Source organism: Neofelis nebulosa, chromosome 14 (assembly GCF_028018385.1).
Source record: "Neofelis nebulosa isolate mNeoNeb1 chromosome 14, mNeoNeb1.pri, whole genome shotgun sequence".
In the NCBI taxonomy this organism is placed as follows: Eukaryota; Metazoa; Chordata; class Mammalia; order Carnivora; family Felidae; genus Neofelis; species Neofelis nebulosa.
The window spans coordinates 66,990,099-67,003,230 of NC_080795.1; the positions used below are offsets into that span (position 1 = coordinate 66,990,099).

A 13,132-nucleotide genomic window follows, 5' to 3' on the forward strand; every position below is an offset into this window, starting at 1 on the left:
ATTGTATTTGGCATATTTAGGCAATGGCAAATGTCTTCGTGTTTCTAAAGTGTAAAATGCAAGAGAGGATGGACAGCTGAGTCTTTCAGTGTTTTTCTTGTCTTTTCAACTTTCAACACATAATAATACAGAAATATTTCTCCACTCCAAAATAAATACAGTGCAAGTGGGATATTTTCACAACTGATAGTCTCCATGACAGAGGTGGTAGGAAAGAGTCAGGAGTGTGGTCCATGGGAGAGTCCATGTTCCCTCTGAGCCAGATTACCTGTCCTCAGCTTCACTGACTGGTGGGAGAAGGGGGTCTGCTGCTGTGGGATTTTTCACATTTGTATTTTAAAATAGGGAATAGATCTGGGTTTGTTTCAAAATAAATGTTGTATTTCTGAACTCTTGCTTTCTTAAAATATTTTCTCACTAATTGCAAGAGATCAAATTTCTCAGAAGACTTAACTAAAGTTTATAGCATTTAAGGGGCGCCTGGGTGGCTTGGTCGGTTAAGCGTCCGACTTCGGCTCAGGTCATGATCTCACGGTTCGTGGGTTCGAGCCCCACGTTGGGCTCTGTGCTGACAGCTCAGAGCCTGGAGCCTGTTTCAGATTCTGTGTCTCCCTCTCTCTGTGACCTCCCCCATTCATGCTCTGTCTCTGTCTCAAAAATAAATAAACGTTAAAAAAAAAATTTAAAAAAAAAATTAAAAATAAATAAATAAAGTTTATAGCATTTAAATATATTGATTACATGTGCTATGTTATAATTTAATTTTCATAATTAAAGAATATGGGGATTTATGTTTAGCATTACTTGTCGTACCCATGAGGAGTTCCCAATAATGTACACATGAAGAAATCTGGACATTTTAGAAGACTTTAAGAATAGGTAATTTCTCTCTCTCTTTATTTTGCATGTTTCTAACAATGGTTGTGGGCTGTAAGAATAGAAAGTTAAGAAGTTTTAATGCAATTATAATTAGATTAAGTGTTTTCTATTGAAGCATAATTGACATACAATAGCTTATGAGTTTCAGGGGTACAACATAGTGATTCAATATTTTTATACATTACAAAATGATAATCTAGTTACCATTGTCACAATACAAAGTTATTACGATATTGTTGACAATATTCCATATGCTGTACATTATATCCCTGATTTACTTATTTTCTGACTGTAAGTTTCTAACTCTTAATCTCCTTCATCTAATTTGCCTGCCCCCACCAACTTCCTCCTTCTGGTAACCAACAGTTACCTGGACCTATGAGTCTGATTCTGTTTTGTCTTATTTGTTCATCTGTTTTGTTTTTAGATTTCACATACAAGTGAAATCATATGGCATTTGTCTTTCTCTAACTTATTATTAGGTAATTATAGTACCCTCTAACTCCATCCATGTTGTCACAAATGGCAAGATTTCCTTCTTTTTATGGCTGAGTAATATTCCATATGTGGGCTGTTGTAAATAATGTTGCAGTGAACATTGGGATGTATGTATCTCTTTGAATTAGTGCTGTTATTTTCTTCAGATAAATACCCCGAAATTGCTGGATTGCACGGTAGTTCCGTTTTTAATTCTTTGAGGAACCTCCATATTGTTTTCCACTGTGGCCGCAACAATTTACATTCCCACAAGCTAGGGCTCCTTTTCCTCCACATCCTCACTAACACTTGTTATTGTCTTTTTGATAAAAGCCAATCTGATAGATGTGCATTGATATCTCATTGTGGTTTTGATTTGCATTTCCCTGATGATTAGTGGTACTGGGCCTTTTTTCATGTGCCTATTGGTCATGTGTATGTCTTCTTTGGAAAAACGTCTATTCAAGTCCTCTGCCCATTTTTTAATCAGATTTTTAAAAACATACAAAGTTGTATAAGTTCTTTATATAGTTTGGACATTAACCCTTTATTGGATGTATGATTTGCAAATATCTCCTCCCATTCAGTAGGCTGCCTTTTAGTTTTGTTGATGGTTTCCTTTGCTGTGCAGAAGCTTTTAGTTTGATGTAATCCCATTAGTTTATTTTAGCTTTTCCTGCCCTTGCCTGAAGAGACCGGTCCAAAAAAAATACTGCTAAGACTGATGTCAAAAACCTTACTGCCCACGTCTTACGGTTTCACGTCTAGCAGTCTTTTTTTTTTTTTTTTTTAATTTTTTTTTTCAATGTTTTTTATTTATTTTTGGGACAGAGAGACACAGAGCATGAACGGGGGAGGGGCAGAGAGAGAGGGAGACACAGAATTGGAAACAGGCTCCAGGCTCCGAGCTGTCAGCACAGAGCCCGACGCGGGGCTCGAACTCACAGACGCGAGATCGTGACCTGGCTGAAGTCGGCCGCTTAACCGACTGCGCCACCCAGGCGCCCCATCACGTCTAGCAGTCTTTAATCAACGTTGAATTTGTTTTTGTGTATGGTGTACACTAGTCCAGTTTCATTCTTTTGCATGCGGCTGTCCAGTTTTCCCAACACCATTCATTGACTGAAGAGATTCCTCAGGGTTGGCAATGGGGTGGGGAGGAGCTCACTGCTCTTTCATTCTTTGAAGCCAGCTATGACTCCCTCCCCAAGCCCATCATTCTCAGACAGCTTACCCCTGTGCCTGAAACTGGAGCTACCTGGGTTCACACACTGGGGAAATGAAGACATCCAATGGCAATGCAGACCCAGGAATGTATCTCAATTCATCCGGAGACTGACAGCCTGAGCCAAGCACGTGGGTAGGGGGCGGTTACCCCTTACTTTTTCCTTACCACCTTCTTGCCCCGCCCCACAGAGGGCAGGGGGCGGGGCAGGCGGCCTTTCGGCGCCCCGCCCCTCCGGCCTCGCGCCAGTGGGCGGAAGTGACGCAAGTCCAAAGCCATTTCCGGCGGGCCGAAACTAGGAAGAAACTTGGAGCTGCAGAGGCGCTCCTGGCGCGGGTCACCGCTGCTCCTGTGCCCCGTGGCCCGGCAGCCTGGAGCTGTCGGGAGCCCTGGCCATGGGGCAGCCCCGGCTCTCCGCAGTGTGAGGCGCGAGGCCTCCCGCGGGCTCCCCGACAGGCCGAGGGCGGGCAGGCGGGAGGTGTCGTTCCAGCTGCGGTCGCCGCTGCCGGCCCGGGCTCCCGGCATCATGAATATAGACGTGGAGTTCCACATCCGGCACAACTACCCCTGGAGCAAGTTGCCGGCCAACGTGAGGCAGGTACGGCTGGAACCTGGGACCCGGGCCCCGCCCTGCCGTCACCTGCTTGCCGTGCCCGCGGGGCCGGCGCTGCTCCTCGAGGCCGAATCCCGCCCTTCCCCCGTCACGGTCTCGGGGAAATCGACCTGCAGGTCAAGGGTTAGGGAGGGACGGCTCCGGGGCCACAGGGGCAGGATGGGGCCGTTGCTAAAAGGGATGGACTCGCCTGGCACCTTTGCCCGCAGCCTCCTTTAAACTAGGCACTGGGCTAGGCGCTTGCGAAATCTGCTTAATACGGTTCTTGACCTCCAGAACTTTAGGATGGTGGGGAATAGACGAACGTTAAATAAATGCGTTACAGAGTGATAGCAGCTCATACGTACTTGTATTATAGTATATGTGGGCACACAGAGGAGGGAGTAAGAAATTGTCCAGGGAGTGTCTGGAGGCTGTGTGGTGGAGGCATTGAAATTGGGCCTTAGAGGACGAATGAGAGATAAGAGGAAATAAGATTTTCCGGGAAGTGGGAAAGTTGTTTTACGAGGCTCGCACGAGTGAAAGAGCGTGTTCTGAGAGTAGCTAGCAACTTAGTATCACGGGAGGTGGAGTTGTGGGTATGTTGGTGTTTGGAGGTGGGATTTTGTGAGTGCGTGGAGGTTGTAGCAGATGTGTCTGGAAAAGCAGGCAGGGCCAGATTTTGAAGGGGCTTTCGTACTTGGTTTTGTGGGACTTTGTCCTCTAGGCAAGATAGGTTTATTAGAGATGTTGCAACAAGAGACTGACAGGAGGTTTTCTTCTGAGGGTTAATTCTCAACTGCTTGAGTGTCATTTCTGTTCAGTGCTCAACAGATAGTAATTGAACACCTGCACACTGTGCCTTCTTGTAGGTGCTGGTGGTTAATTTGCACCAGTCAACAAGACGGAGACCCTGTTTTCATGGATCTTACATTTTAGTAAAGAAAGACAGTAAACAAATAAATGAACGAGAGCCTAATACAGCAGGTGGTGGTGAATCTTAGGAAGGTAGTGATACATGCTGCCTATAAAGCACTGTTTCTCAGACCATAGACCATCGATTGACCTTCAGGTTTCCTCCCTTTCCACTTGGTTGAGAGTGAAATTCTGGTTTCCATTGGTGCTGGGGAGTTATAATCGGAGTTTCAGGTGGTGGTGGTGATGGTATAAGGATTATTTGCTTTTTCCCTCAGCTTGGGGGCTTAGTTCTAAGAAATGAATAGTTTAAGGTTCTGGTGATGCATCATGTGGCAGGGAAAGTGCTTTCACTGTGAGATACCCAAAAAAACTAGAAGGTAGAAAGACAGAGGAGGAATTCTTGGTTGTCAGTGGCTGCCCATGTGGCATTTATCTTGACTTGAAAGAACAAAGCTCTAAACTTGAGTAAATTTCTCTTGTTAAGCTTGAATGAGGGCTTTGGTACTTTTGTTCTTTAGGGTTTTGTGGTGTATCCAAAGACAACTGGAGGAACCAACAATCTTTTTCTTTGTTTCCATCTTTTCTCTACTCTTCTTTTCACAGAAATAAATGTAACATAATGGAAGAAAGATGGATGATTCGATTACGTTCAGCATGAATAATTGATCTAAATTTGTATTGGCAAAAGCATATCTAATACTTAGTCATGACTATTAAAAATAATCACAGATCAGAGTTATAATTAGGTACAGATGTGACATTAAATTAAAATTAGTTTTGGTAAGATCACTTAAAAAAGAGTAGCCATTTTAGCTTAGAAGGAGCTTCTGCTTATAGAAGGTGTTGGAAAACCCATACAAGTTGCTTCCTTGGACTTCATGTAGCCACGCCACTGTTGGCCTAGGTCAAGCTCGGCCTTTGATTACTACATCACCTTTCTCCTTGGTCTCTTGTCCGCAGGATGGGACTCTCTCCCATTCATTCCTCACATTACACCGGAGCGAGATTTCTAAATGCCAACTCAGTCCTGCACTACCTGTCTCCTCCTAGAGATTACTTGTAGCTTCTTGAATGTCAGAACTCTCCAGGGAGGTTTCCCTGACTTTCTACATGTGGAGCAGTTGATTCTCCACAGCGCTGTGTTTCTCACCCACAGCACTGACCCCACTGTGTTGCATTTGCTGCATACATTACTTGTTTTTTGCTTTTGCATTTTGAGCACCTATCATGTGGTTGGCTTTTAGTAAACATTTTTGGAGTGAATGAGTGATGGTATCAGTCTGAGATTTCTTTTCAAGGAGCTAAAGCTCAGTCACTTTCAAAGTGGGAAGTAGTCCTTGTATGGAAAGAATTTGTTTTTTGCCATTATGATACTAAGTAGTTTGATAGCATTTCCAGTAAGCTTTTGATGAGTTTAATTTGGAAATGACTCATTTCCCACTTCTGAAAACTGGGGGAAGGTGATTTCAGATTTTTTTAAAAAAGGTATGTCAAGCCAGAAGGTGATTTCAGATTTTTAAAAAATGTGTGTAAAGCCATTAGTTTTTATATGGGTGGGATGAAATGTTTTTATGTGATATGGCTATACAAAAGCTTAAAAAGTACATTAAAAAGTTATAGATAAGGCCATTATTTCAGGATATTTCTGTAGTTTATCAGTATTTTGTATTCATGATTCAAAGCAATTTATAGGTGTTTTAAGGGAAGTCTTATGAGGTTCTGTGTCATGTGTGAAAGGTCAGTTAAAGATTTGGTGTATTTTTGGGTGTGTGTGTGTGTGTGTGATTGGGGTTTGTAGGAGAAAAGTCCGTAGAAAAAAATTCCTTATGCTTTTAGCAAAATCTGGTGCACAGTGGGTATTTTATAACCAGTACCTATGTCACTCTTTAATCTGTTATAGTTCCCATTATATGCAACTCAGCTTCATTTGTCAGATCTGGTCAGTATTTCTGCAGGGTCAGCGCATCTCAGAGTAAAATGACCTTTCTTTTAGTTTGCCTCCTGTAGTGGTAACAGTGTTTTAGTATGCGAATGGTGGGAAATTTGGGGTAGGAGTGGGAGGGAAGCCAAAGAATCTTTGTGAACAAAGCAATTATATTTTACGTATATGGGTAGTGAAGAATAAAATCAACTTTTAATGTAGTTTTTAGATATCTGTGGGTACACATATGTATTGATTGATCAGGACCAGTCATTACTTTGAATGCCTGGCACAGAGACTTAGGCATTTAAACACTGTATTCTCTAACTAGCTTAGAAATAACAGACCCTTCCATTTTGAGCGGCGTGATTACACTCTTTGTTCTCGAGTTACCCGGGATGAAGTTAGAAAGGGAGAAAATGCTTGTAAGTCATGATAAATGAAGAGATTTATTTTAAAACAGAAGCGCAAAACCTCATGTTGAGGTTGCTGAGATTCTAGCAAAGTGGTGCTCTGTGTGTGTGTTTTGTGTTCCTTGAGAAGGAGACTTATGTGGCATTGGAGCTGGAGGAGACCCTTTACAAATTTCACAGCAAGCCCAGTGTTTAACTCCCCTCAACATCTTAATGACTGACCCTGGTGTTGGTGCTGGGTGGAGGATGTGGAGCGGTTTCTCGGTAATAAACTTTGTTACTAACCACTTGTAACTTTAAAGAAGAATGAAACAATTTAAGCACATATATTCAGGCAGTAAAATGAGTCTCGGTTTAGCCTGTGATAAACTAATTAATTTAGATGAAGGAAGAGAGATGTTAGTTTTCTCACATCACCTTTTTCTAAATTTTTTTTTTTTCAACGTTTTTTATTTTTATTTTTGGGACAGAGAGAGACAGAGCATGAACGGGGGAGGGGCAGAGAGAGAGGGAGACACAGAATCGGAAACAGGCTCCAGGCTCCGAGCCATCGGCCCAGAGCCTGACGCGGGGCTCGAACTCACGGACCGCGAGATCGTGACCTGGCTGAAGTCGGACGCTTAACCGACTGCGCCACCCAGGCGCCCCTCACATCACCTTTTTCTTAAAATACATCCCACCAGTGGGTCCAGTTAGGTGCTGGTTTATTTAAATATGAGTTTTATCTGTCTTGTAAGATGGCCTTTGGTGAAAGCGTGTGTGTGTGTGTGTGTGTCTGTGTGTGTGTGGACGTTTACCTCAGCTTTCAAACCTGTGAGTAGGAAGTATAATAACTGAATCTTCTGATCTTTTTGCCATTAGTCTCCTGTAATGTCTAATTTTATTTTACAGCGTGTTGGGAGGATCATACCCAGTAATTAGAAGGGGGATAGCAGTCATATATTAAATTAAGTTTATGGTCGCACATTGAATATAATGTTGACTGTAATCAGACACACTTATGCTTTGCTTTCATGAGAATCTATCTTTGAGCTTAAAACACTAAAGCACAGTGGGAAAGTTTTTTGCTCTTTAAAAAACATCAAAATTCTAAAATTGTCTGGATTTTTTCTAATGTTTATTTTCAGACACACACACACACACACACACACACACACACACACGTGCATGTGAGTGGGGGTAGGTAGAGGCAGAAAGAGAGGGGAGAGAGAAAATCCCAAGCAGGTTCCACGCTGTCAGCATAGAGCCCAACATGGGGCTCAGTCTCACAAACCTCAAGACATGACCTGAGCTGAAGTTGAGTTGGACATTCAACAGACTGAGCCACCCAGGCGCCCCTAAATATTTTTTAATGAGGCCGTAAGGAGATGATGTTTTTAAGAAGTTATCTTATCATCTAGAGGTACATTTGAAATGTACATTCTCCAGAAATGTTAATTTTTGATAATTATAGCCATCAGCTATAAACAATTAGCAGACAAGGTCTTTTGTTGACAGTCTTACATTTTAGAAAAATGTAGGTGCATGAAGCCATCCGTCCATTTATCCATCTGTCTATTCAATGCACGAATTAGGAACAATCAGGAAAGAAGTCTTTGTAAATAGAACTTAGTTTTTTGTTAATGAAGTTATATGCTCTCAGACTGCTCTTTTATTTGATAAGCACTTTAGGTAATTTCAGTAAGTCCTTTAGGAAGGCAGGCTAAAAATAATAAACACATTGACTTTTTGCTCTAATGTCATAGCATGAAAATTAGTATAATAACATTTAAGAAAATATTCTGTATTCAGTTCTGGAAATTAGAGGTATGAGGATTAAAATTAGAGGGAGTGGTTTTGAAATTGTATGAGGAAAAAGTACTGTTGTTTAGTTCAGAGGCTATTTTTAAAACTATTTGAATTTTTTATTTTATTTTTTTTAGAGTCTTGGAAATTCACAGAGAGAATATGAAAAGCAGGTTGTTCTGTACAGTATCCGCAATCAGTTACGATACAGAAATAACTTAGGTAAGTAGAGACATTTTTATGTTGAGGTGGAAACGACTATTGCTGATTTACCATTTTCATTAATCCTATCTTTAAAAAAAATTTTTTTTAATGTTTACTTATTTTTGAAAGAGAGAGGGAGAAAGCACACACGAATGGGGGAGGGACAGAAATGGGGGGGACAGAGAATCCGAAGTAGGCTCCACCCTGACAGAGAGCCATATGCGGGGCTCAGACTCATGAGCTGGGAGATCATGACCTGAGCCGAAGTTGGGCGCTCAACCAACTGAGCCACCCAGGTGCCCCATCCTGTCTTTTCAGTACATGTTTCACAGTACTGAAAGTATTCCATGTACAGACTCTAAGAAGCTCTGTACTGGGGTGCCTGGGTGGCTCAGTTGGTTGAGTGGCCATCTTCGGCTCAGGTCGCGATTTTGCGGTTTGTGGGCCCACATGGGGCCCTGTGCTGACAACTCAGAGCCTGGAGCCTGCTTCAGATTCTGTGTCTCCTTCTCTCTCTGCCCCTCCCCTGCTCGCACTCTGTGGCCTAATTGTTTCTTTGTTCCAACTTGGAGTGTTTCGTTTGCTCTCTTCCAACTACTGTGCTTTTATTTTTTATTAAGGTTGGTTTATGAAGTAGTTCCTATTGCATTTGTAATTATAGGTAAGTGTAAGACACCTGACAAAACCTGGATAATTTCTCTTTCCCCAGTTAAACATGTCAAGAAAGATGAGCGCAAATACTATGAGGAGCTCCTCAAGTACAGTCGCGATCATCTCATGCTGTACCCTTACCATCTGTCAGATATTATGGTAAAGGGCCTGAGGATAACACCCTTTTCGTATTATACTGGGATCATGGAGGTGAGTTGGCAGTGTACATGGGCCATCACGGGCTACTTGTCAGGGACTCTGCCGACAGTGACCGGCTCTGCACATCTCCGCCACATTGGCCATCATTCTTGACTTGACAGCAGAGAGGGGAGTGTTCGTAACAAGTTAACCGCTTGCGCCGCACTCACCTAAGCAGCTGCTGGAAGTTCCAGGTGTTCATGGCGGAAGAGTATCTGTTTTTCTTCTGGGTTCTCGAAGGCATTTGTTGACCCTTTGTGCTCTTGTAGCATTAATGATTTATGTTAGCAGCGTCTCTATAAAACAGACTGCTTTTGACACATGATGAAGGTCGAAAAGGCAGGTGATGGAACTGACCACCGGGCTCAGAAAAACAATGCATTTAACTCTTCACTGACTACAGAAAGAATTAATGATGCAATACGTGTGTCAGAAACAGAAATATGTTTCTAGGCCCGGGCTCTAATTTCGTTCCTTTATTATTAACTTTTAGATGTTAGCCTTCCTCCAAAAGCAGTTTTTTAAATACCAGTTATATACTGTTTTTAAGTGAGCTGTATGTAAAGATTGGCAATGTTTATGTAGTATTCATTTGCTACTTAATTTTATGTGAGTGCTGCTGTTTCGGGCCCACTCACCGCTTCCAGAGCAGAGAGAAGCCTAGAACTGAAGGAGTTGGGAACCTACGAGTAACAGTGAGGTTCCTTTCCAATGGGGCTTCCTTTGCAAGATCTCCCTTTGCTTTTCTCCCCGAGCCCCTTCTTCACGGGCACTTATGCTGCCCTGCGTCTCCCGCGTCCCCATTCGGAAGGAAACATTAGAGAAATATTGAGGCCTGACAGCCCAGGTTTCTGTCAGTTCCTTTTCACTAGAACCAAGGCAGCATAATGGAGGCGGTAGCTAATCAGTAAGTAGCATCGTTATGGCTGTGTCTTTATTATTTTGCTGGTATTGACCACAAAGTTTAGGAGAGAAAACAGAGGGAGGTTTCTCCTCAGTTACCCGCTTTCGGTTACATCCACGTGCTTGTTGCTCTCTGGTTTCTGTTCTTACACCATGGGGTATAGCTGCTGGGCTGAAAATGGGCCCTATCTCCACAGTAAACAGTTGGTTTGGTGTTGGAGAAACAGGCAGGAGTTGAAAAAAGCTGGATACTGCGTTTAACTCTGCTGCTGGTTGGGTCTCGTAGGAGCAGAGATGACTAAGTGGTTAAAATCTTGGTTGGTAGCGCATGTGTCAGATGCATATTGATGGAGCTGTGAGCCATCATGCCCCTTGTTTCGGGGTACGCCTCTAGGGTTGGGTGTGAGGTGTGGAGAGGCTGGAGCCCAGAGCTCTAAATGCGGTATTCCTGGCACAGCTTCCACAGGGCAGAGGTTACAGGGCAAATGTTTGGGATTCATAGAGAGTGCTGTGAGAATCCAGACCTGAAAGTCCGATCTTCAGTTACTAGGTTCGAACCACATAGTGAGTACCACAATGTGGCATGCGTGTTTAGGTTGCAAACTCGAATCTCAGGGCTTCGTGCCAATAATTAATTATTATTCTGTTTGGCTGTAGTAATACATATTTATGCAAATTTTTATCTGAGGATATTTTGCATTTAGGATTTTTAATTGTTTTTTTTTTTTGAAAGGACATTATGAACAGTGAGAAAAGTTATGATTCCTTGCCCAATTTTACTGCTGCTGACTGTAAGTATTTAATTATGCTGAAGATAATGATTAGAGTCTGTCTTTCTGTGTGCATGCTATAGTCCGTATCATCGTGTGTGTTTTTAACCTAAAACACTTGAAACATGGGAACAGCAGGCACCACTGTTGATAGGAGTTTTATCAGTTTTATACCATTCAAGTGTAAGATGTAGTCTAAATGTCTACGAGGAATACTTTGGAGTGGTAGAAGGAGAAAAATGAGACTAATCTCTGTATTTCTAGAAAGTGAAATTCTCCCTGAAGCTTGGGCAGTGTTGTGTGCCGAATGAGGGAAGAATATTTGTGCACAGTGGTTTTGCAGCATTGACACACGGTTGTTACTAATACAACCTGCTGTGTTATGCTCATTTTAAGGAAGTGTGTATCTGACATGTGACACAGTTCTGTTGTGTAGGAAGAAACTTTTGCTGAGAAGGATGTCCTGACTTCCTGAAGTCGGGAGGGCTTCTGCTCTGTAAAAATTGGCCCATGTGACATTGTCACAAGTGTCAGCTTGAGTTCATCTTTCCCAGTTTGGGTTTTCTTTTATATTTCGTTTGAGAATTCCGTTTAATTTGATATTGATTATCAATCAGTGACCAAAAGGTGAACAAAAGCCAAGGGGTTTTTTTCCTAAAAGACCTGAGTGTCCTGGCATTTTAAGATGCATTACGTGTTTTTAAAGGAAAGGCTTTCTTTCAGGTCTAAGGCTCCTTGGCATAGGAAGAAACCAGTACATTGATCTGATGAATCAGTGTCGGTCATCAAAAGTGAGTTAACTCGTTTTCCTTCCTTTCTCGTTTCTTCCTCCTTATCATACAGTCTCATTAATTGTTTTAAGTGGTAAAAATAATGAATTGAATGTCTTCGATCAAGTAAAATATGCATAATACAGAAATAATACCAAAAACACCTCTTCGGTATTCTCTAGGTTATGCCTATGCGATTACTGAATTAAAACATTTAAGGAATAAAACATTTATTCTTAAAAATCAATTTTGCTCTGCTGGTCTTTTTACCTGCTGATGCCACTCCCACGGTTCACTTAATGGTTGAAATGAGTACACATTTTTCAAATTTGTTTTCACCTCCTAGATTTCCTTTGAATTTCTGGATTTAGATCGAGACTTAATGATTTGTGTTTTGAAGTAATTTACTTTGAAATAATTTAAGAATGACTTTTTCTATTCAGTACATCTAGAGTACTTCAGATTTTAAAACATGGGAATTTAAAAAGATATTTAGCCTGTTGGAAACAGTCTTACACTGTGATCAATAAAAAAGAAAGTAGTGATTTCAGGCTGACTGCAAATTCTTAAATGTTTGTACCGTTGCAGAAATTTTTCAGAAGGAAAACAGCTCGTGATCTTTTGCCAGTGAAGCCGGTGGAAATTGCCATAGAGGCTTGGTGGGTGGTGCAGGCTGGGTATATCACAGAAGATGACATAAAGGTAGGTCCCTTTAGAAATTAGACATGACTTTTATGTTTTAAATTGTAATTCTTCATCATAGTTCTGTAATTTTTCTAAGAAGTAACACTGTTTGGTTTTCCTGAAGAAAGTTAAACTTAAGTTCAAAGTTTTAAATGACTGTAGCATATGGGTGGGTTTGAAAGACACTCTTTAATAATGAGGAAGACTTGACTTGGTCCACGTACAGTAATCTGGGGACTTTAAGTAGAAGTTTCATGTGAAGTGATGTGATGCTGCCATGACACCGGCCAACACTTCTTGGGCACTTGCTGTGTGCCGGCTCCACCAGCTCTCCTGCAAGCACTTTTATAGTGTCTCATGTGATTCCTGCAACACCCCAGAGTGGTGTATTATTCGTACTCCATTTCACATAAGGAGGAAAGTGAGCACGGAGAAATAAGGTAACGGCTCAAGTCACAGTGGTAGCGAACGTCCAGGATTTTAACTGAGGCAGTTTGCTGTGGAAGTTGTGCTCTTAATCACTCTGCTGAAGCGCTGTGCTGACGAGGTAGGAGCTTTGATGGGGGATAGTGTCAAGATCAAGGGATGGTCAGACCGCATTGGAGATAAGCCGTACGCATGGTAGAAGAGATGCTAATTTAGAGGTAAAGGGGCAGGGCAGTGGACCAGAGGGCCTAGAGACTAGGTCATGTCTCTCTGTGGTTGAAGAAATGGAAGTGAGCAGGTGGACTTTTTTTTCAGT

General features: G+C 42.0%; 1 protein-coding gene across 1 annotated transcript in view; it reads left to right on the forward strand.

The window, feature by feature from the left end:
* Positions 1–2,849: 2,849 nt before the first annotated feature.
* Positions 2,850–13,132, forward strand: part of FAM91A1 (family with sequence similarity 91 member A1) — a 43,851-nt gene continuing 33,568 nt past the window's right edge. Inside the window, exons 1-6 of the mRNA XM_058699002.1 lie at positions 2,850–3,179; positions 8,348–8,432; positions 9,124–9,275; positions 10,900–10,957; positions 11,660–11,727; positions 12,295–12,408. Coding sequence (XP_058554985.1) covers positions 3,108–3,179; positions 8,348–8,432; positions 9,124–9,275; positions 10,900–10,957; positions 11,660–11,727; positions 12,295–12,408 — 549 coding nt within the window. The 5' untranslated portion in view covers positions 2,850–3,107. The remainder of the gene's footprint in view (positions 3,180–8,347; positions 8,433–9,123; positions 9,276–10,899; positions 10,958–11,659; positions 11,728–12,294; positions 12,409–13,132) is intronic.